The sequence below is a fragment of the Rhea americana genome, unplaced genomic scaffold (assembly GCF_003343005.1).
Source record: "Rhea americana isolate MKP2758 unplaced genomic scaffold, rheAme1 scaffold_2, whole genome shotgun sequence".
In the NCBI taxonomy this organism is placed as follows: domain Eukaryota; kingdom Metazoa; phylum Chordata; class Aves; order Rheiformes; family Rheidae; genus Rhea; species Rhea americana.
This window is the reverse complement of record NW_028186149.1, coordinates 3,541,170-3,563,329: the sequence shown is the minus strand read 5'-3', so window position 1 is coordinate 3,563,329 and position 22,160 is coordinate 3,541,170. Positions and strand designations below refer to the sequence as shown.

The 22,160-nt window shown below is 37.2% G+C and overlaps 4 protein-coding genes across 5 annotated transcripts in view; 2 read left to right on the top strand and 2 right to left on the bottom strand.

Annotated features, from left to right (window-relative positions):
- The window catches only part of LRRC49 (leucine rich repeat containing 49), a 59,893-nt gene extending 58,690 nt beyond the window's left edge, over positions 1 to 1,203 (bottom strand). The window contains exon 1 of the mRNA XM_085303656.1: positions 881 to 1,203. Coding sequence (XP_085159782.1) covers positions 881 to 1,203 — 323 coding nt within the window. The remainder of the gene's footprint in view (positions 1 to 880) is intronic.
- Positions 1,204 to 3,081: 1,878 nt separating this feature from the next.
- On the top strand, positions 3,082 to 6,765 carry LARP6 (La ribonucleoprotein 6, translational regulator). The gene is made up of 3 exons (XM_085303655.1): positions 3,082 to 3,119; positions 4,473 to 4,665; positions 5,134 to 6,765. Exons 1-3 carry the CDS (start codon positions 3,082 to 3,084, stop codon positions 6,211 to 6,213), a joined length of 1,311 nt encoding a protein of 436 aa, XP_085159781.1. The 3' UTR covers positions 6,214 to 6,765.
- On the top strand, positions 6,589 to 13,166 carry LOC146596604 (uncharacterized). 2 transcript variants are annotated; one of them, XM_085303329.1, is made up of 5 exons: positions 6,589 to 6,664; positions 8,575 to 8,652; positions 8,777 to 8,867; positions 10,171 to 10,260; positions 11,670 to 13,166. In XM_085303329.1, exons 2-5 carry the CDS (start codon positions 8,620 to 8,622, stop codon positions 11,699 to 11,701), a joined length of 246 nt encoding a protein of 81 aa, XP_085159455.1. In that variant the 5' UTR covers positions 6,589 to 6,664; positions 8,575 to 8,619; the 3' UTR covers positions 11,702 to 13,166. The 2 variants fall into 2 exon arrangements, with proteins under 2 accessions (XP_085159455.1, XP_085159453.1); XM_085303327.1 differs by lacking the exon at positions 6,589 to 6,664 and adding an exon at positions 6,805 to 8,403.
- An 891-nt stretch (positions 13,167 to 14,057) lies between these two features.
- MAPDA (N6-Methyl-AMP deaminase) lies at positions 14,058 to 22,096 on the bottom strand (the record flags this gene model as incomplete). Its single annotated transcript, XM_085303325.1, has 10 exons — positions 14,058 to 15,037; positions 16,489 to 16,589; positions 17,285 to 17,423; positions 17,728 to 17,808; positions 18,511 to 18,637; positions 19,643 to 19,724; positions 20,243 to 20,330; positions 21,125 to 21,185; positions 21,741 to 21,871; positions 22,019 to 22,096. Coding segments are annotated over 10 exons (1,080 nt in total), but the record flags the coding sequence as incomplete, so codon positions are not given.
- Positions 22,097 to 22,160: the final 64 nt, after the last annotated feature.

The following is a 22,160-nucleotide window of genomic DNA, read 5'->3' as shown; positions in this document are numbered from 1 at the left end:
CGGCGCCGCCCCCGCGGGGGAGCCCGGCCCGGCCCGGCCCGGCCCGGCGCCCCGCGGAGCAGTTACCCAGCGCGGCATTTCCTGGGAGCAGCGGCGCAGCGGGTGCTGTTCATCCAGCTAGTTACGTTACACTTACTAGACAAGTTACTTCCGATAGAAACGTCTCGCTTTGTTTGTTTGTTTTTTACATACAGTCTGTGACTTTAGTAGAATTAAGCCGTGAACTAGTCCTTGTTTTATAGCTTTGCAAATAAGTTGAGCAGTCACAAAATTACGACTTCGTTAAATGCAGAAATAACTACTACCATACAACCTACTTTTTCCTCTGCTCTTCCTCTACTGCTTCAGAGTACCATCAATGTTTAATACATTGTATTAAAAATAATAAATGGTGGGAAGTATTATCAATGCCTGAAGTTCCTTTAATGCCTGCCAGCACATCTGTAAAAGGAACACCTAGGATTTTGTCTCAGGAAAACAAAGCTTGCTATTTGTGATCTTGTGCCTTCTACTAAAGCTGCAGATGCCATAATAGGTCCAATCACAAAAAGATTCAGGTACAGTAATACGAATTTCAGTATTTTGTTCAAAAGCCAGTTATTTATAATTTTTTTTCTCTAACTTAATGTCCTAGTACACATTAGAATGAATTGCAGCACATTAGTTTGGGGGGATTTTCTGCAGCTACCAACATTGTCAACTATGCACTGCATAAAYGGGACGCAAACATAGCTAAACACAAGCAAAGTGCTTAACCTGAATCTCCTTAGTCTTACCACAAACGCGATTATTGTCTCTCTGTAAATCAAATGTGTACAACAGCCGAGAGTACGACATTCTACTTAAGTGATTTCTTAAATCTGAAGTATCTTTTATTTACCCTGATGATTCCCTGACTTCTGTCTGACGTTCCTTGCTCAGCAAGGAAGTTTGGCCTGCAGTTGGGAGTTCAAGCCGTGGGGGCGAGGGCCGAGGGCCGTGTGCTGGGGCAGCCCCGCGTGGTCTCCCACCGGGGCGGCAGCAGCGATGGGAGCTGGGGGCTGGGCTGGTGCTGGGCGATMCACGTCTCCGGCTGCGGCAGGCAGTGGGGGCCGCGGGGGCCGCCTGGCCAGCTGTGCTGCGGCACAAGCAGGTGCCCAGCTCCTGCCTGCAGCAGCAGAGCTGCGCTTCAGTTCTCCCAGGCACCTCCTGTGTGGCTCCCATGAGTACAAACATTTTAGTAAACAGTTAATTTCTGGGAAGATGGGCCATGCTTGTCCTCTAGGGTTTCACCGCTCTGCAAGTGCTAAAAATACCGCACTTGTGGCATACACATGGGTCTGCCTGAACACACCATTTGATGTTTCTTCTTTTAGTGAGGCATTGCAGATCTGTATAAAAAGTAGGAAATTCAGCTATGCTAAATAGCAGATTTAGAGATCTAAGGAAGATTAGAAAAGCAGTGCATGTACAGATGCTCTTGCATGCACAACAACTGAGACTATGTTTGAGGAGCTCATTAATCAAAGGATTTCTTTTCTTTTTTTTTCTGTTTTTTTTTTAATAATGCACAAGTCAGCCAAAGGAGGAGTAAGGCTGCTGCTGAGGGAGGACTTTTTCCAKCCCAGACAATCATTATACAACTTAAAATGCTTTTCAGTTACCTGGTTCTGGTGTGCACACTTYATTTTCACTGCTTTTAACTGCTTTAGTGGCATGATTCTTGCCAAAACTAGTACATCTTGTGGACATAGGCAGTTCTAAAGATATCACATATCATTAAAACAGGATATAAGTTCACTGTAATAATACCAGTATCAAAACTAAGATATGGTTCTTAATCTATACAACAAGCATGCTGTATATACAAAGCTTATATAAGAGCTTCTAGCCTCTGGTCTAGACCACAAAAAAAAATGTGGTCATTTTCAAGCTTATTAAGACATAATAGCTAACTCTTAAATGCCACTTACTTAATCCTCTGCAGTAGGTATTACCTTCAAAAATGTTCTCTGACAATGCTGATCTATATTAAGTTCTCAGTAGAGGTTGACTTTTTGTAAATGGCCTCTTCCTGATCCAGAAAAGGGCTGAAGTACTGACGTGGAGAAAACTGTAAAGGCATCACAAACAGATGAGTGTAATTCACGCATGCTTTTACTATTTATATGCAACATTAGCTAAGTAAATAGCTAATATTAGCTATTTACTTTCAAGAACGCAACATTTGGTAAAAAAATATTTATCCAAGCACTTGGCATTGTAATGCCTGGTCTACCTCTCCTGTGTGAATAAGCCATTTAATTTTTCAGCTAAACTAAGAGAATTTTGAGATTTTTTTTTCTAGACATCTAGATTCTATAACTAAACACCATTTCCTCAGGGTCAAAACACTATAATTTTCAGGGAGGTCTCTTCCTTTTAAGTGTTTGTGATGTTCAGTCTCCAGCCACTTAGCTGCCAGGTATTTCACAAAACTCTTCAGAATGTTTGTCAGAAACACAATGTCTCCTACACATGAAGTATAGCTGTTCTTGCTCAATTTAAATTTTGTCTGGATGTAGCCAGACACTGGAAAAAGCTGAGCATTTAAACAATGGTGAATGTTTTTATGTTTATATGAAATTGAGAGTCTTAATGCTTCATAGTAGAAATTAATTTAAGATTGCTGCTGCCAGTCCCATATTAGGAGCCATAATATTGTACCCACTGGTATTTGTTACCAAGCTTTCAGTGGCTGCACTGTTGGAAGTTTAGCTATGCTATTAATGATACTGTCGTATCATGCTTATTACTACAGTATAGCATTCTTTTTGAGACTTGGCAAAATTTTGTCAAAAGGTTAGGCTGCATCCAGAATGCTTAATATATTGTTTGTGAGTTTTGATATCCAAAAAACAGTATCTGTTCTCCATGCACATATGCATTTAGTTTCCTGTATGACTAACAGCTAGCTGAGTCATTTTAAAAGGTTGTTTTTCATACTATCCAAGTAGTTTTAACAAGCTTATCCTTATAAAGCTCTGAATAAAGGAAAAGGTAAATCAGAGTGGTGAATGACTGCTAGATATTCTCACTCTGCTAAGAAAACGTTACCTCAGGATGGAGCTTACAGCTTTTATTAGCAGAGATGTTCACAGGTATTTGGAAGGTTCAGATGGAAAGAAAACAAAGCATCATGCTTGGAAAAAAAGATAAAAAATTAACTATATATTTTTTGCCCTATCATGGAATGAGCCATAAGTCAAAAAATTATCAGTTTCAAAAAGTCAAGCCCTAGACAGCTGCAAAAACTTRTGACAACTGTGAGCACACTCCTTATGCAGAATCCATTGACCTAGGTAGGCTCTCCAGACATAAAACAAGCATTTGCCTGGGCACTATCTTTGCCCACGTGTAGGCACAGGCAGTTCAGGGCTGTGTGGGCATACGTGATGCCATCATTCTGCATTAAGATCACCCCTGGCTGCTGGACAAACTGCTGTGCGGAAAGGCAATTCAGCAGGCTTCGTCCTCCCTGCAAGGCTGCCTTCAAGGGACGCTAGTACGAGCTCTGCGAGTCATTTAAGACAATTTGGGGAAAAGTTGTGTGGCTCCCCCTTTTCACTGAGACCTTAGTAATAGCAATTACATGATTTATAGGGTCTAGAAAGCTTACAGGGTTGTTTTTTATAAGTAGTAGCGTGTTTTTTTTTTCTTTTTTCTTTTTAACTTACAACATGGTCCTACTGTAAAACTAGACCTTTAATAGTTTTGAAAAAACAATGGCTCTGGCTCAAGATATCATTTAGACTTGGGCACTACAGTTCAAGTAGTAACATCTATGGTTGCAGTCTGTGGGTGAACTATTTGCCCTAATACTACATAACAACTTCCTCCCTCTTTCCTCCTCCCCTCCCCCCCCAGCAACAAGCATATGTTGCTGTTACTGGATGTAGCAAAAGTTTATCTCAAATGCATGGCTGCAAGAGATTTTCTCTGCATAGGATTTTCAGCAGTGCTCTGTTTTGCACAGACCTCTAGATAATGTGATTGGCAATGGGGGTAGATAGGCAATAGAGCAGCAACCTGCATATGCACCTGATCATCCGTTTCTGAGATATGGTAAAAGAAGTCTAACAGCTTCAGATTGGAAAGTAAACTGCTGTCACGGGAGGAACTCTGCAGAGCACCAAGCGCCTGTGCACCTGCGTCTCACATTTTGGTGCCAGAGTGGGGTTGGCAGAGGGTTTGTAAGACACTATTGTTTGTGACTCATTGTTCTTCGCTAAGATCAGCTCCTGCAACGAGCTCAGGAATCTGATTCCTGACTGGCTGAGTGGAGAGCCTCATCCTCTCAGCTGGCCTTGGATGGAGATGACTGCATCTATTCAGTGCCTATGTATAAAACAAGCTGAAGTCAGCACTGTGATTAAGCTGCTCATTCTGAAATTTTTTTTTGCATCCATGGCTTTGCTGCCATCTGTTAATAAAATGATGTAACTGTTTTCCAGTGGTGGGGAAAATGATGACGACTCTGACCAGAACTGGAAACCTCCAGAAAATGATCTGATCCAGAAGTTAATAGCACAGATTGAATATAACTTCTCAGATGAGAACCTTGAGAAAGATGCCTTCCTCCTAAAGCATGTGAGAAGAAATAAGATGGGCTATGTCAGTGTTAAACTCCTCACTTCTTTTAAGAATGTAAGTTAACTTTCAAAAACTTTTAGTACTTTCTGTAAGTCTGAATTCAAAAATTCAGAAGTCATGAAGAGAACTTGTTTCATAAGGTCAGTTTTAGAGTCTTCCTCTTTCTGTGCCTCTCTGAGTTGATGCAGTTTTGATGTGATGGTTAGTTTTGTTAGAACTTAAATTTCTGAACTCCTTCATAATTATCTAGAGAAAACATAAGCTTTAAAGTGACTATATTTTTAAATTATTTTGGGAGGCAGTCAATCTTTTTTTTTTCCCTCCACTGAGAAGGGATGGTGAATTTGATACTGTTTGCAAAATTATGGAGATCCAAAAATTATAGTAGTAGAAAGTATCTGCTAACAGAAGTCACTTAAATTCAAAAGTCTACATAGACTTTATGTAGACTTACTGTAAATACTTTAGGTGGATGGTTAATTTGAAATTAACTGTTCTCCTTAAACCATGTCTGTCTTAAAGGTGAAACAGCTTACCCGTGACTGGAGAACCACAGCATATGCACTGAAGTACTCAAACACTCTTGAGCTCAATGAAGATAACAGAAAAGTTAGAAGAAAGACTCCAGTTCCAGTGTTTCCTAGTGAAAGCCACCCTACCAAGATGCTACTGGTGTATGATATCCACTTGATTTCTGAGCTGCAGGTTCTCCACAACAAAGAACAAGAAAATGGATGTATGCAAGAAAAGATAATGGAGCATCTCCTCAAAGCCTTTGTAACTTTTGGTGTCATTTCATCCATTCGTATTCTCAAACCTGGTAGGGATCTACCACCTGATGTCAAGAAGTTCAGCAGTCGATACAACCAAGTAGGAACACAGGAATGTGCAATTATAGAATTTGAAGAAGTAGATGCTGCCATACGTGCTCATGACTCCATGTGTGCTGAAAAGAAAGAGACTAGCATGAAAGTTGTCCTAATAGGCATGAAACCTCCAAAGAAGAAAGTTCCCAAAGACAAGAACCGTTATGACGATTCCACCAAGAGTCTTAACAAGGTTAGATCCCTGAACAAGAGAGTTGAAGAGCTTCAGTTTGTTGGTGATGAATCTTCAGCGAATAGCTCTTCTGACCCAGAGAGTAATCCTACATCACCATTGTCAGGACGTAGAAATACTGCAACCAGCACTATGAATAAATTAAGTCCCATTATTCACCCAAACAACCATTTGAGTCCTAATGTGTCACCCAGATCAAGTCCTTGGAATAGTCCATCTTCACTAAGAAAAGTGACCAAAAAGTCTCCTCTTGCTGAAGACAGCAAACTTAACCCAAACACTAGCCCTGAAATTCCAAGGAAAGGCACAGATTATTCTTCAGATAGCAGCATCACTCCTTCTAGCAGCCCATGGGTACAAAGAAGACGACAAGGTCAAACGGTAACACAAGAGAAGAGTCCAGTCAGTAGCCCCATGCTGGCTCGCAAAATACAAAATGCAGAYGGTCTGCCTGTAGGGGTGCTACGGCTACCTAAAGGGCCTGACGGCACTAAAGGATTCCATAGTGGATGTGAAAGAAGGAAAGCTATGAAGAATGAATAAATCATTCCTTACAAACATTTTTGCAAGTCAGCCAGCTGCTTTTGTTCAAGCCTAGTGAAAGACTGTCAACTGAGTGACTGAATTAAATCAGTATTTAATTTTTAAAAATTTTGTATTCATGTAGAGACTTTATAATTTGTATATTGCTGTATTCACTTATCTGTGTGTTTTTTTTTTTTTTAATGTGTATTAGTTTGAAATGCCTAAGCATTGAAACAGGCACTATTTGTAAAGCTATGACCCTGAAGACTGGTGTGTAGACACTTACTGTTTAGCAGTTGTATTTTGATAGCTATGGTATATTACTAGTCTTATCTTAAGGAATAGAGTTTTTGAAACCTTCCTGGTTTGGTTTTGTCTCAAAAGGAACTGAGAAATTTACGCTACAGTGAGCAGTTCTCACCTTGCATTTATCTCCAAAGACACTAACTATGACTTACAGGACCAAAGTGTAAGTTTTTCTGTGCTGTGAACAAGGATGCTGAGGATTGAAGATTGTTCTCTAAGTTTTAACTTATAATCAGATAGAAGTAAACTGTAACACTAATTCAACATATTTTTTTTTTTTTAAGGAGAAAGCTGCACCTGAACTGACACCTAAACTAGATCTATACCATATAAAATTATAGCAGTTACTCAGTTTATAGTGCATTCAGTAAAAAGAATAGATTAAAATGTGCTATACCCCACTATGGATTGTTATTTCAGTGGTGATACTTCACTCTCATATTGACTATATGGCAGAGATATTTTTACACAATATTGTAAATTAAACAATGGTAATCTGTTTTAAAAATCAAATTTACTTCAACACTGACAACTTTAAAATAAAATCTCATCAGGCACTAATTATGAGTCTTATTTTGGTACAGAAAAAAGCCCAAACAGAAGTCATAAACAGTTTCTATATTAGTATATTCCTATTCAATACTACTTTGAAAAGCTTTAAAAGTTTGCTTGTTTCATAGCAATGTAAAATATTCTAGGCACAAAATACCTTCTCCCTGGCTACTTTTTAAACTAGCTGGTAAACATGATGGGTTTGTTTGTTTCTTACTTCAGATTTTAGACATTAGTTGTGTATCCTGAGAATCTGGCATAGACTTGTAATTTGACACAGACCAAAAAGAATTCAGATCTGGACTGTTAAGGTTCAGCAGAGATGCATAAGATTAAAATAGGGGCAAAAATTGGTTCTTGCAGTATCTAAAACAATGTACTCCATTATTCTGGAGAAAGATCTTAATTTGATGCCTGATTTGGCAGAGGTATGATCTGTGCCTAACCAAAAACTAAGAATCAAACAGGAAATCTTGAATTAGTGATCCCACAGTTTGACCCATTAAAGATTCTAGAGACTATATATTACCTTTATTAGAGGCATCAATTTTAATCATCTCAGTTCTGAATCATATACTACAACTATGTGTTTTGGATTCTAATAATCTTAKTGTGTGTTCTTCACTTCACCTAAAAAAAATTAGGTGAAAAATGTTTTGTTTACAGCTTGAATTCATTTTACATTTTGTAGCATTAATGTGGCCAGTATTCTTCAAATAAATGTCAATGCTAGTCTGCAAACAGTTGTAACAGGATGATTTCAACAACATTAATGTACGTTACTGTGAGGCTAATTCAGTTCAGAAACAAAAGGAAAGATTGAACTGATTTGATGAACATTTGTAAATTAGAATCTTGAATAAGCAGAGGAAAGCAAAAGGCACAAAATAAATATGCACTGATTTTATAAATCAGGAAAACACCACAGTTGTTTGTAAAATTGTAAAATTCCAATATTTTAATTCCCTTTGAGTTAGGGTAAATTGATACAAATTCATCTTTCCCTTTGCACTATTGTGCTTTTGTGTAAGTAAAAAAGAAATCCTCACATAAGCGGTGGCAGTCGTCACCGATCACCCTGTTGGGTCACTAGCACTCCTCTGTGCCTATCCCTCTTTCTCACAGCAGCGTGACAGCCGGACTGACATTTCTCCTGGACGCTCCTACTGCGTGCGCCCATGCTGCTGCCTTACACATCACAGGCATCTCCGCGAGAACTTTGTGAAGTCACTGCTCTGCTTTAAAATAGCTGCACTGAAAACAACTAAAACCCATCCTCAGTTCAGTTACATCAGATGTCTCTCAGATAGCATTTCATCATTAATGCTATTTTGTCTTAATTGGTTTACCGTAAGTTTACCTTTTGAAAATTTATATTAGAATCATGTATTCTGTATGCGCTTTTTATGTGAAAAAGTAAAATGTCTGAAATAATGCAAGTGTAAAGTTTCTATTTTACAGGAGGAATTCAACTTTTTGAATCAGTGTATAATTTATCATTCTATTTCTCCTTGTTTTCAGAGGCCAACTTCAGTTACTGTAGTACAGTTGTTTTTGAAACACAACATGAACAGATCAAAGGTGTTTGTAATTAATCAAGTAAGTTGTTTTTTTTTTTAGTTACAAGCAAAAATACTGTTTTATGAAGCAATGGTTTGGTCCCAAATCTCTGAGCTAACCAGTATGAAACAGATGAGGTTCTTCCCCTGTTCATGTGTTCTAGGAGCAGAGGGACTTTCTGCTTAGCCAAAACAGGACAAGTACAATGAATGTCAAAGTCCAAGACATAATACCAAGATGTGCTGCCGTATCAGGTAAAATTTAATTGGTTTTAGGTCGTCCCAGCATACTACACAGATTTTTAACAGGTAAATAATCACATATTTTGTTTTAAAATACTTCCATTGTAAAGTGGATCTTGTTTAATGTGTAGCCACTTAGTTATTTTTGTTAAAACAAACCACAATAAAATAAAATATTTCTATGACATAAGTCACTCAGTGAAAAAAAATCCTTTGTGTTTTAAAAATTGCAACAGTAATTTGTGAGAATCAGAAATTGTAATTAATGGAAACCGATTTCAGAAGTTGAAACTCTGAAAGTTGAAAAAAAAACAAAACAAAAATAAAAGAAAATCATTATGTATACTCCATTAACAAATTAACAGTCATAAAATACAATGCAATACAAGTTAGTACTGCATAGTTTTGGGGCACACAGTGAGGAGAGTTATAAAAACTACTGCAGTGAAGGAACCTATGTCTAGGAGGGAGAGGAACCAGAGTCCTCAATGGCCTTATCAGATGCATTTTTGCCGAAGTACAGGCTGAGTTCACTTCAACCTACTTGGGGCTTCAATGCAGATAAAAGATACCRCTTAAACAGCCAGCTTAGTTACATCCCAGCATCTCCTGTTCACCCTTCTAAAATCGCTTCCTGTTGATCATGCCAATGTGTCAACACAGCTGCAGTCTTAAACTGAAAATGAGGTCATGCATCTTTTCGACACATTGCTTATACCAAGTATATTTAATTAACACAAACTAAAAATCTTAGAAGACTCACCTGAATAAAATGAAACAAGCCTCAGTTTTAAGTGAGCCTTTAAGATAATTACAGATATGCATCACAGTTAGTACAAATGTATGAAAGAGTAATAATTCTCAATCTGTCAGGTCTACAAAAAAGTCTCACTACAGAAAGTAAAATTTTTTGGAAAGGAAAATTTGTTGTTACATTGTCACTGCATCTCCTTAAACATCTCAGTGGAGATTATTTGAAATTTACTTTGCTCTATCTGTACGTGGTATCCTATTTTGAACAGCAGTATTGTTTACACTGCTCACAATATAGTATCTCCCTAAAGAGAAATTACAGCTTCATCAAAACAAGAGACTAGATTTTTAAGTACATCACGACAAAATCTACTCTCATCTCCTTCACATTCATTAATGAAGGAGGACCTAACACTGCCGGACCTGAAATAAGGAAATATTTTAGATCCAATTCCCAACGCTTATATACATGAAGATTACATTACAGTCATGTGTAAAGGTTGCAGAATTTGCACTCACGAAAAGCTAAGGGTATTCACTGCAAAAACATTTCCTTTTTCAGCCAATAGTTCTGTACTGGACAGAAGACAACTCAGCTATATCAAAGTCATAGACACCATCAAGCCCTGGAGAACAGCTGGAAAACCTTTTGGTAAGAATCATTTGCTCTTTTATCCTACAGTGGATCCCGCCTGCATGTACTTTAAAAGACTTTAGTGCAAGCAAAGCAGGATACAACAACAACAGGATGAGGATAACATTTTCAAATATAGGTTAAACTTAACTGATAAGCTTTTTGGACAGGTAATTTTGCTACCATCAACATTTATTTTAGCACTTTACGCAGCCACAAAGAATACTGTATTATTGCAACACAAACAGATAAAATTACTGTAAGTGAAATAAATTACTCACCAAATTAAAGCAGATGACTATCTGACTATTGGGGAATCCACCRGGAGCTGTGTGAATTGCTGCCAGTTGCCCCGTTTATCTGGCCTGAGTCCTTCCTGCCGGGCCCTTGGCTTGGCTGCACAAGAGAAAAGGCGCCAGGGCCTGCCTGGCAGAGTTCCCACTGGTGGCGTGTGCCGGCTCTGCCAGGCAGAGAGCTCAGCCATGGCTGGAGCAAGTCAGCTCCAACACTGTGCCCAGAGGAATGGTCCTGCTGCGAGAGGGACGAGGAGCCATGTCCCAGGCCAGCCTAGCGTAGCCATGTGCTCGGGGGCACCGAGCCAGCAGCACTCGGCCACAAAGAGGTAAAACTTTTGATCCAGCTTTCCAGTGATTAAATGTGTTGGGAACGTACTGACAGTTATCAGTATAAGCTTTAGTCAAGCTTCCTAATCTTGAAATGCTTAAGCTTAAGAATAAAAACAAGTAAGAGCAGTTCCCATCACAGCAGAAGAAGCGGCTTCTAGAAGATATACCTCACAAAATACTATTGTTATCCGTTTTGGAAACGGAGATGGATTAATAAACTATACGTTGAAATTAACTTTAGAACAAAACTCTAGTTCTGTCAGCTTTATGTCTCTAAATTTTTATTTCACTAGTTATAGCAGTGCAAATTGTGTATTACAGCATTGAAGTGTGTAGGTGAAAGTATCATAATTGGTGGTTATTCAGGAGATTAAGAAGATGAATAGACCCATACTGCATAAGCATTTCATGAACAATTTTAAGCTAAGTATATCAATGTTTTCTTACAAATATTAACAAYTGAAAGCATGCATTTACTGTTTACTTGCCTTTTTATTTCTATTTGTGGAAATAAYGGCAAGAATTCCAGCCAATAACGTTAAGATATGTTTAGAATATGATTTCTTGGATTCCTCGTGTTAGTTATTGACAGCTGAATGTACTAGAATTCAATAGTAAACACACTATGAGCTTGCAGTTGCTCAAAACCCACCACACTGCTGTAGCCTAACTACAAGGAAGACTGAGGTGGGTTGAACTAATGGTATTGAAGATTCTTCACATAGCTACACTTTCAAAAATTAAAATGGCCTAAGAGTTATGATGCAATGGTGGTTGATACCTGATTTATACCTTCTGCAGTGTGTGACCGATTTACTCTCTGGGCAAGTTAGAGAAGTGGACAGAAGAAATATGAAACTCGGCTGAACAACCGCAACTCCTGCTTTCCTCATGTCCCACTAGTCTGCTGCTACACATTACAGACACCTGGCTGAGTTTCATTGGCAGATCTAAACTAAGTTACATAAAGAAAAGATATCTCAATCAGTCCAAGCATAGAAGCACTGATCTGTAATTCTTAAAAGATACTCCAAAGTGTTAACTGTCAAAATACTTAATATAGGMAGAGTACAGTCAGGATGAAGTTAGGAGCGCAGTAGAGTAATTAGATTGACAGTATACAGTTCAATCACTTCTTTGGAAGCTGGGGACTATTACAGCCCATTTATAGCCATAATATTTCATATTAACAACTGCACCTTTCAGCTTCTCTGTGACTTCAGAGCTCTGCAGGGAGCCAAGGATGGATGTGACAGCTGTTTCTTGCTCTATTTTACACATATATAAGCAGTCACTTGAAAGTGGACAAAGCAAACAACTAAATGCTTACCTGGGACATCACAGAATGAGCTCCTGGCCCCCGACAAGGTGCACTGCTCAGTCCAGACAGCTGCTTCTCTGAAGAGCTGATGGCAAAGCTACATGTGTTTCCTCCAGCTGCAGCTAGAAAGTCGTATTATTCATTAGCTGGCCTGATAGCTTAGCACGTGAGTAATAGCTTAGCACGTGAGTAATGCAAGTTCTCAGCAGAAAAGCTATCCTTCGATGAAACATTAAATTTGGTAAATTGATAAGAGACAAATCCACTGTGCACAACCAAATTACAGGGCATTTAAATGCATTCATTTAGATTCTCAATATCTACATATTAATATGCTAAAATGGTGATTTATGTTTTACTAGATTATTACATTTTTCCATTGATTTGTCTTCACATATTTTTAAAGGAAAAGTATTGTGTTCAGATACTTTTAAAGGAAAAGTAATGTTCGACTGAAATACTGAAAATAGAGTTATAAAAGTGTTTTTATTAGTTAAATAAAGCTATATCAAATATCTCAGATTAATAAGAAAAAGTTATCTAAACATTCTTTTTGCATTTAAAACAAGATTRTTACAAAAGACAAACACTATCCATACTTATTATCCATACTTAGGGAACAGAATTATTTCATTCAAGATACAAATGTACCAGCTCTGTTTCTCAAGCACAGCACATATTAACAAAATGGAGGAATTTTTTTTAACTTTCCAGTCAATTTCTCAACTGTTACAGAAGTCAACTTCTTAAAAAAAAAAAAGAAAAAAAAAAACACAAGAAGGAAAAGAAAATATTATCTCTGCAAATACTGAGCTGTGATAAACTAACTTGCTGTTTTAACATATTCTAATTTCATGTGTGATTGGCCAGTGCTATCTTCCAATTTAGTAATTAATTCAGACTTCCGATAGATTACTACTACATTAATCTTTATCGAAGCTGGTATTTGTATTCAAATAATCTTAAGATATGCCTATGTAAATGGATATTGATAATCATTTAATTGTTTTAGATTAAAATACGTTTCTATTCAAGCTAATACTCAAGGCTTTATCCTCAGAAATATTCTTCAACTGGATCAGCCATGCTATCTGGTTGTCCTGAGATACAAGAAGCAGCAATGCTATGATTTGACAATCTGAGTTTGGACACCTCACAAATATTTGAAGACACTGTATTAACTACCCAAGGCTTCTGCAAAATAGCCCCTTCTCACTAAGAAGTTTATGTAAAGATTAAACAGAACTGACAGTGAATTCTGTCAGAGCAACACGCAGCCCATGTTCCTAATTTCTTCAGCAAAGTCAACAACACTGACAATTTCATTAAGGAAACTTGCAACAGACCGGTAATCCTCTCATTCAAATAGACTGATTTTCTGCCTTCAGAACACCCACTCAGTGCTTTCTGGCTTTGCTAGAACTGCAAAAAAACATGACTGGTCACTTTATACTTCAACCCTCTCAAATTCAGATACGATTTTCTGAAGTAACAGAAAGTTACTAATAGAAGTTTCGAATAATGGCTGAGCTTTCCCCAAAACAACAATCTCTCTGGGGGAAATTGGTGGTGGTGGTTCTGCACAGTAGTAGATAAAACATATCTACAAACATGCACACGCATACACACTCATCCTATGTACCTTTCACTGCCTGAACTAAGGAACWCCCTCTGCTGTCAGAACAAAATTCAGAAGAAAATAAGTATACCTCTCAAAGCTGACTATTACTTAACGAATTCTGAAGCAGGTTATATATGCTTCTATTCAATAAATACCACACACACACCAGAAATCTCATTTATATGTTGTTCTGTTCAATAAATACCACACATACATGCACACTAGAAGTAYCAGTTTCAAAAGCATGCAGGTTCAAGTTATTTTTATTGCTTTTTAAAAGAAATAAATTAGAAATTCTAAAAAGCATCTAAAGAACAACACCCTTTCCTCCGAACATATCACAATCTGCTACATGTTTAAGATTCTTATCTTTATGTACTATAAATATAGTATGGAGGCCCTACAAGATACTATGTATACTAAGTGTATTGATAGGTACCACCACATACACTGAACAATCCTCAGCAGGTTTCAGTCACACATATACATCAATAGAAACAAATGCAGTATTTAATTCCATTGAGAAAAATATTTCATTCTCCCTGAGGTTGTCTCTGTCCTCATGTTCAMTCAACTGCTCAAAACGTGTTTAAAAACAAAGCAAAACAGATCTCACACACACATACCAAGTATCCAAACCACTTGGTGTATTGTTGCCAACAGATTTGTTTTTCTCCCTCAGATCATGCCTTTATTTCGTTCCAATACTGAACTGTTTGTAATATGATCACATATTTCAACAGAGTAATTTTAAAAAATCATATTGTAACAACTAGAGAAAAACTACATGATGACACATCTAGAATTTTAGTCACTGACTGAAAACCCTTCCATACAAATGGATTATCTGGAAGGACTTTTGCTTCTATCCTCATTAATCAATGATGCTTTCCTACATTCTTGATTTTGCACAGGCACAGTTTCAGGACTGGATTCATAAYCCTGAGATCTGAAAAAGGCCAAATCCAGGTACTTCAGTAAAGAATGCTTATTAACTAAACTAATACATCCAAGATATTTAGAACAATATTTTGATTAATTAAATAGAGTTGGCTTCAGTTTACACCATTGTTCTTTTAGCTTTGATTTTACCACACTTGAAGCAAAGATATAGTCGATYGATTCATAGGAAAGATCCCACATCTGTGATCGAGTCAGATTAAAAGTTTCTGCAACCAGCTCGTATTCCTGAGATAGGTCTGTTGCAAAGACACCTTTATCGTCAGTCTAGAGTTAAATTGAAAGAAATAGTTTAAATTAGTTCCTCTATATCAAAACAGGCATTTTTACATGTCACAAATCATTTTTATGTTATTGTATTTCACATTTTACTTCATACTTCTTTTCATCTGTTGATAATTACTTTATACCTTATTTGCCCCATTTTCCTCAAAATTAATATATTGCTCAAGTATAGAAGAAAACTTAAAAGTGGTAAGACAACTTGTCAAGAAAATAGGATTTTCAATGGAAACAAGAAGTATCTATTTTAAGCCATCTTCTGCCCCTGGAGTACCTGAGCAAACTTCAATGAGATTACTACCTGCTTACTCTCTTCAGAAATCTGACTTTAGATTTTATAATAAATAATAGCTAGAAAGATGTATGCGTGTGAACTATGTCTCTGTGTTTGTCTGTGTTTCTGTCMTTTTCCCTTTCCTCAAATTTGGGACCTGGAACATAGTCTGTATTCCTACAGCTTCAGATAGGCTGTATTTATCACCACCTGCATTTGTACAATGTCAGCAGGAACTGTGTCTTGATGCTGACTGAAGTACTAAGCTGGCATCTTAAGCACATCCGACAGAAAGCAACCCAAAGATTTTTCATCTAAAACGATCGAATCTGGATTATTTGAGGGCTAATGAGATTTCTCATCTGCAATTCAGAGCTCTCATGTCCCTGGATAGAGAAGACCCTGCTATCTCTATCTTGTTAAACTTAAGAGACTGTAGTATCTCTCTCCCTTACTATTCTTGTTTTTATAGGTCTTAATGGGTAAACAGTTTTCTCACGTGACTTCACTGTTTCAGAGCAACATCTAACTGTGGATTGTATTTCACCAAACAAATATCATAGAGTTCAAACTCAATAATGAGTACAATAAAGATTGACACTTATTTGAATAATAATATGACAACTCTATGCAACTCTAATACATATATATGCCTGGACAATGCTAAAAATTGTAAGGGTTAAATAACAGGATAGTAAGGGTGTAAAAATCTGCAAATATCAGCAGAAGTACTTGGCATGTCAAAATTTCAGGACTTTATTTAGCTGTCAAGTGCACCCCCAAGAAATTTCATTCAACACAATAAATACCCTAGTAAGTACAAGTTTAAAAGCAGATGTTGGACCAGTATGTTTAAGCAAAATCTGTCCGTATGCAAATACTTAAAAAGTTTATGGCATACGTATTTTCCATATAAATAAGATAATCAAGTGTGTCTTGCTTTTACAATAAAAACAAGATACATCTAAAATTTGCATTTGTACCACAACTGTTTCTCAAAGCAGAACATCATGATTTGCCATAAACAGATGGTTTGCTATAAGGACAGAAGTTATAAATGAAGTCAGCTCTGATTCATAATAAGGAGATACTTTTCCAATTTCACACTATTTCTAGTTCTACAGTCTTTGCCTAAATACAGGTTTAAAATCAGAATTCTTACGCAAAGCACTGCAGGRTGACCTATGTTGTACCAGTATCCAAAATGGTGTTTGTCACAGGAAGGCACTGTCTGAGTTTTGATGTTTGATGTCATGCACAATTCTAAGGAAAAAATGAAGAAACAAGGATAYGTATCACAATAAAAGACATGTTTTTGACACATTAATGGACTTACTTCTATCCCTGAATGAAAATTCAAACCAATTGTTATGAGGAAAGTTMACTAGTCAACTCCTTCTCACCTACTCTCTGCATGCACAATTTAGGGAGCCTGCAAACCAGACCCACAAACACCAAACAGCTTTGCACAGTAACTAAAGATTATACTTTGGTTTTGTTTTCATTTCAGATGTCAGTTGTTGGCTCCTGCGACAAATATGACACCAGCCATAACAAGGCTGCAATATCAATGCTTCTCTCTATCCTTTTGTTTTATTTGTTGAGTCAGTACCAATAATTGTCATTAAGATCAAAGAAGAACACCAATTAACACAAATGCATATTTAAAAATTTATCTGAAGTGAGGGGTAGGTTCATAAAATACCTAGTAAAGCCTACCTAGGGGAATTCAAAAATCATCGAAAAGTACTCTCTGATAAAATTGATTTTACATGAAAAAACAGAAGTGTCAGCAGTACACCTTTATCAGTAATTTTCCCACACACCCTTTCATGTCAATATCTTTGTAAGTCAGCTCTGGGCAAAGACAAATCTTTTAGAGCTACTGGATCAATATTAAGTTCAATACCCAGAAGTCTAGAGATTATCGAGTAACTTTCTGATCTTATTTTTCTTACCAATAGGTATATGGTTCTGTCTAACAAGTGGCACTAATTCTTCTGAACCTGTTGTTGCAGAGTTGAGGAATGTTCCATGTCCAATTCTGTCAGGAGGCAGGCCAAGAAGAATTTTGGTCTCCTCTTCTTGATTTGGAATCTAGAGAAGATATTTTACATTCTGTCACAGCAGCACAGCTGTACTATTGTACAGTAACAAATTACACCTGAGTTCAAGTTTGATTTCATAGCATGTTTTATCCAAAAAAAAAGGGAGGGGATGTTCATGTGACTAAATACCCACATTACTACCCTCTAGAGAGGGCATTGGTGCATGAAAGTGACTCAAGATGGRCTTACAAAACAGAAAGAAGCCATAGCTATTTGCAGTTCTAAAGTACTTTTAATTGGAGGCTGTCAGATCAGCTTTAGCCTCAGTTGCAGAGAATAAAGAAAACTTTTACCTCTGAAAGGTGCAATGCCAGCTTAAGACCTGCCTTTTTCGCTTCTGAGAGGGGTTCCAAAAAATCTTGACCATGTCCTGCCTTGAAGACAGAAATATATCATCATTCTACAGCTTATTTTTATGAAGCTCAAGTTATATAATTAAGAAGTCTAGCAATATCAAGATGGTTAATTTAAATATACTTAAATTTTAATCATTTTTCTTTTTCCAGTGCTTCACTTTTGAATGCAGTGAGATAGCTGATGTTCTGTTACATGGACACAATTTAGTCCAACTGGCCAAAAGTAGTTCATATGATACCCAACACTGACTTAAAGCCAATTAAGTCTCAATTTTGACACCTATTTCACATTCATTACCTACAGCTAAATATATTTCATTTCAGTTTGACAGCTATCCTTAAACATCTTTGCTTTCTTAATAACCAAAGAGTATCTAATACTTCTAAAAAAATTTAAGTTAGCATCAACTTTCAGTATTAAGTTACCTCAACCCCATTGATCTGACCAGCACAATTTAGTTACAGACACTTCTCATACAAACACTGCTTTTCAGTGGCTCTCCTCTGAATATCATGTAGTAAGCAACTGATTCTTTGTTAGAATATCTGCCCCTTACAGCATCAAGCATAAACCTGCTAGCAAGAATACAAGCAATCCATTCAAACTACCAACAAATGTAGGACAAAAACACTTAAAAGAATAAGGTATGGCTGGATCTGCTGTTAAACAACATTGAGTACTCACCTTCAAGGACAGATCAAAACAAAACAAAAACTTACAGTGGGATCACCACTGAGGTCAAGTCCTACTACAACCCCATCAGTGGAAAGAAGGAACTCTTCAGCAAGTTTAACAGTCTCCCTAGCAACTGCAGGGCCACCTCTTCTATTAATTGCTATTAATAGTCTAGGAGATAAAAGAAATCTTATTAAGTTAACTACAAACGAGTAACAGGAAACTGACAAATCTGATACCCAGAAAAAAAAAAGAAAAAGACATTTCTTTCATGGTTGAGTACAGAGAGTATTTCTACAGGCAATTATTCAAGTAACGGAGGTACTAAAGTGCAGAGGGAAAACAATTACAATAGCACGTGCTGCTGCTATCATCAGGGATTATTAATACACTTTGTACCATAAAAGTTTGCTCTGGTACTAGAGCTGTTTTCATAGTATCTTCCCTCCTGTCCATAACACTGGAACAAATGACTGGAATTACCCTGTCATCAATTTCAGCTTATACTAATATGTCAGCCTATGAAATGCAGTAGCTACAGTGGTGGCAGGAGCAGGGAAGAACACACTGCCCATTTGCTGCCTGCACTATCAGGGAACAAGCTGTGACAGCAGCAGGTGGGAAGGACAGGAATTCTTCAGCCTCCACAGGTAAATCTGACAGGGGTCACTACCCAGAGTATAAAAGACAGAAACATGCTCACTGTCTTCAAGCAACCAGAGACACCTAAAACCCTTCTGCCAGCTGGAACTGCCTCTTCTCTAGGGCAGGTGGCTTGTACAGATAAACCAGCAAAAAACTTCACAATGAACCTAGGCCCTAATGGAGGGGTCTTTAATGCGGTATCCTCCAAAAATCACTTTTTCCTGAAAATGCTGCAGAGAACGCACACTCTTAGAGGTGAGGAGTTTCACTCAGTTTCCTTCTCTATCAGTAAAAAGGAAGATAAAAATTCATGCTTCTATATGAATTATCTAATTTATATAGAGGACTGTATAAAACCATTAGTCAAATTGTAGGTTAACAAAACAACAAAAAATAGACATCACTAAACTTCCTCTGGAATATGCATGATTTTCTTTCCTACACTGATGGTTTGTATACCTCTCTGCAAACCATGACTGAACATCACACTCAACAAAACCTTGAAATAGATGCACTGTGTGCAYTATTTACCTTACATCTATATCCAAGCCTTCTTCTTTACACTGCTTTATACCTTCAAGTACAGCCTCAACATACATCCTTTTGGTCATACCTACAAAGTACACGTACTCCTTTTGAATCGACATATTTGAACTAATATCATTAAGTCATGTTACAATAAGACCCAGCTCTCTATTCATTCTGCACCTTTGATTTTGCTCCATGGTATTCTAACTTGTACAGTTCTGATTCTACTTAAAAATACACAGATTTATTTTCAAGTATATATTTGGATTAAATGTCCTCCTGAGTATCTAGAAGAAAGAAAATAATTTTATATGAACCAGAGATTAATAATAGCTACTTCTCTGATGCATTTGTATAAAATCATATGTAAAGGAAAATAAAAATTAAGTAATTAAAATATATTAGCTATTAAAAGAAACAGATAGCCTACTAAAATAAATGGCCTGAATTCTTGTATAATGAAGTCAAAAGAGTATACATATGTCCCCCCAAAATACATATGTATTTTTACTGAACTAACTGAATTTGACTTGTTACTAACACAACGCTAATTAAGTTTTATAGTACAATCAGACTTAAATTAAAAACTAGAACGCACCGTACCTGTGGCCTTTTCTTCTCTAGGAGTGCTCCTCAATTCCAGGTACTTGACACCATCATCAGCAAATTCTTTAATAACATCTTTAGTTATCTGATTAAAAAACAGCATTTCCATATGATGAAAGTAATGCTTATAATCGGTTACACTCTCTTTTGTAGCTTAAAAAAAGAAAAGTGAAATTTTGGTGTGAAACACTTGTGTAATTTTCAGGTCCCATGCATTTCCATCACTCTCCATCCCTGGAAATAGAACTCACAGAGGGTAACTTCAGTTCCTTCAGCAATACTCAGAGAGTACAGGGGAGTTATGACAAACGAGAATTTCTGTGTCTGAACAAGAACACCCAGCAGCTGGCACAGTCACAATCCCTTTCGCACGTATCTACTGCTCTGAAAGCTGATCAAGCTGCTTAAAAGAAAAGGCAAAAAGGCTAAAGCACTTTTTGGCCCTATTTTTATCACACAACAGTCCTCCTRGTCTGTTTTGTAATTTGCAGGGAGAGGGRAAAAAAAAAAGAAAAGCAATTCCAGTTCAGTACTCTTGGCATACACTGAGGCAGGCGATTACAGAACTATGAACATTTTAAAGTCACTATCAGTCCAAGTATCTGAGAGCTCCAAATTACCACTTACGTATTGCAAGACCATTGCTTTAAAAAATATTTAAATTAAGAAGTTGCATAAAATCCTGTATTTCTAAATTTTCGTATTTTACAATTAGTTTTCAACTCCAATTGAAGGGATCATTGTTGATATCATTGTTGCTCAGCAACCAATGCTATTAAACCAACTAATTTTGTTTTTATGTAATACTAGCCTTGTTTTCAAAAAGCAAGGGGAGATATTTCTGTTTGCTTGTTTTAAGCTAAATTTTGATTAACTTACCAGTAAAATATCTTCAGTTCTGGTGGTAATCTGATAGATTATCTGAAACATCTGAAAACATCTAAACCAAAAGATTAAAAAATTAATTGAATGAAAGTTTAATGGCAAAATTAGTATTCTAAAAAATAAAGTCTATATCTGGAAAACATGTATTCACCATGCTCAGTTAACTAACTTCTCTATAACTTAAAATATATGTCTTCTTATAAGACAAACAAGATCATCTTAATAGCCATTTCTGATTTTAGGTGCTAAGAAATTCATTTGCAACAAAAATTATTACTAYATTTACCATCACGCTTTTTAAGCGCAAAGAAAAACACGACGTTTCCATAAAAGGAAACCATGTGAGCCAATTTTCTCAAAAAAGCCCATGCTACAAGTGCAACTTTTCAGWCCTTCAAAATAGAAATGAAATTTGATCTACATGACATTTCCATTTAATTTGCACAAGTCGAAGAAGTGACTTTACAGATACAAGAAGCACAAAAGCTACAAGATTATACTGCAATTAAAACTTCGGCAGTCAGAGTAGGACAATCTACTTTTCTGTTTCGACTTGGTCCAAAGCAGCTTGGTAGCTGTTCCTCACGCGCACACACGTATGTACACTCACTCCTCTAGCGTCCTCTTATTTTCTTTGTCGATCACAGTCATCCCGTTCTGGATCTGAAGGTACGGTTTCTGGGCCATAAGCTTCTTCATAGTGGCAGAGCTGATACAGCCGTTCAAATGAGCATGAAGTTCCTACAACAGGAAGCCATACTTTATTTTTTATTTCATTACAAAAAATACATGGGATCCAAGAACTCTTTCCTCATCAGCTAGAAGTCACATTTATAATTTCAGAGTTCTACACTGCTCAGGTACAGCAACGTTTTTCTACCCGCTCACCTTCCTCTTGTCGCTCTGGAGAGGGAACTCGCAGCCCAGAACCGCCTCCACCCTAGCGGGGGCTAACCGCAGAAAAAGGGGGGCACACCCGCCCTCCGCGGCCGCTCCGCCGCGCCCCCCCGGCCCCGACCCCCGCCCGGGG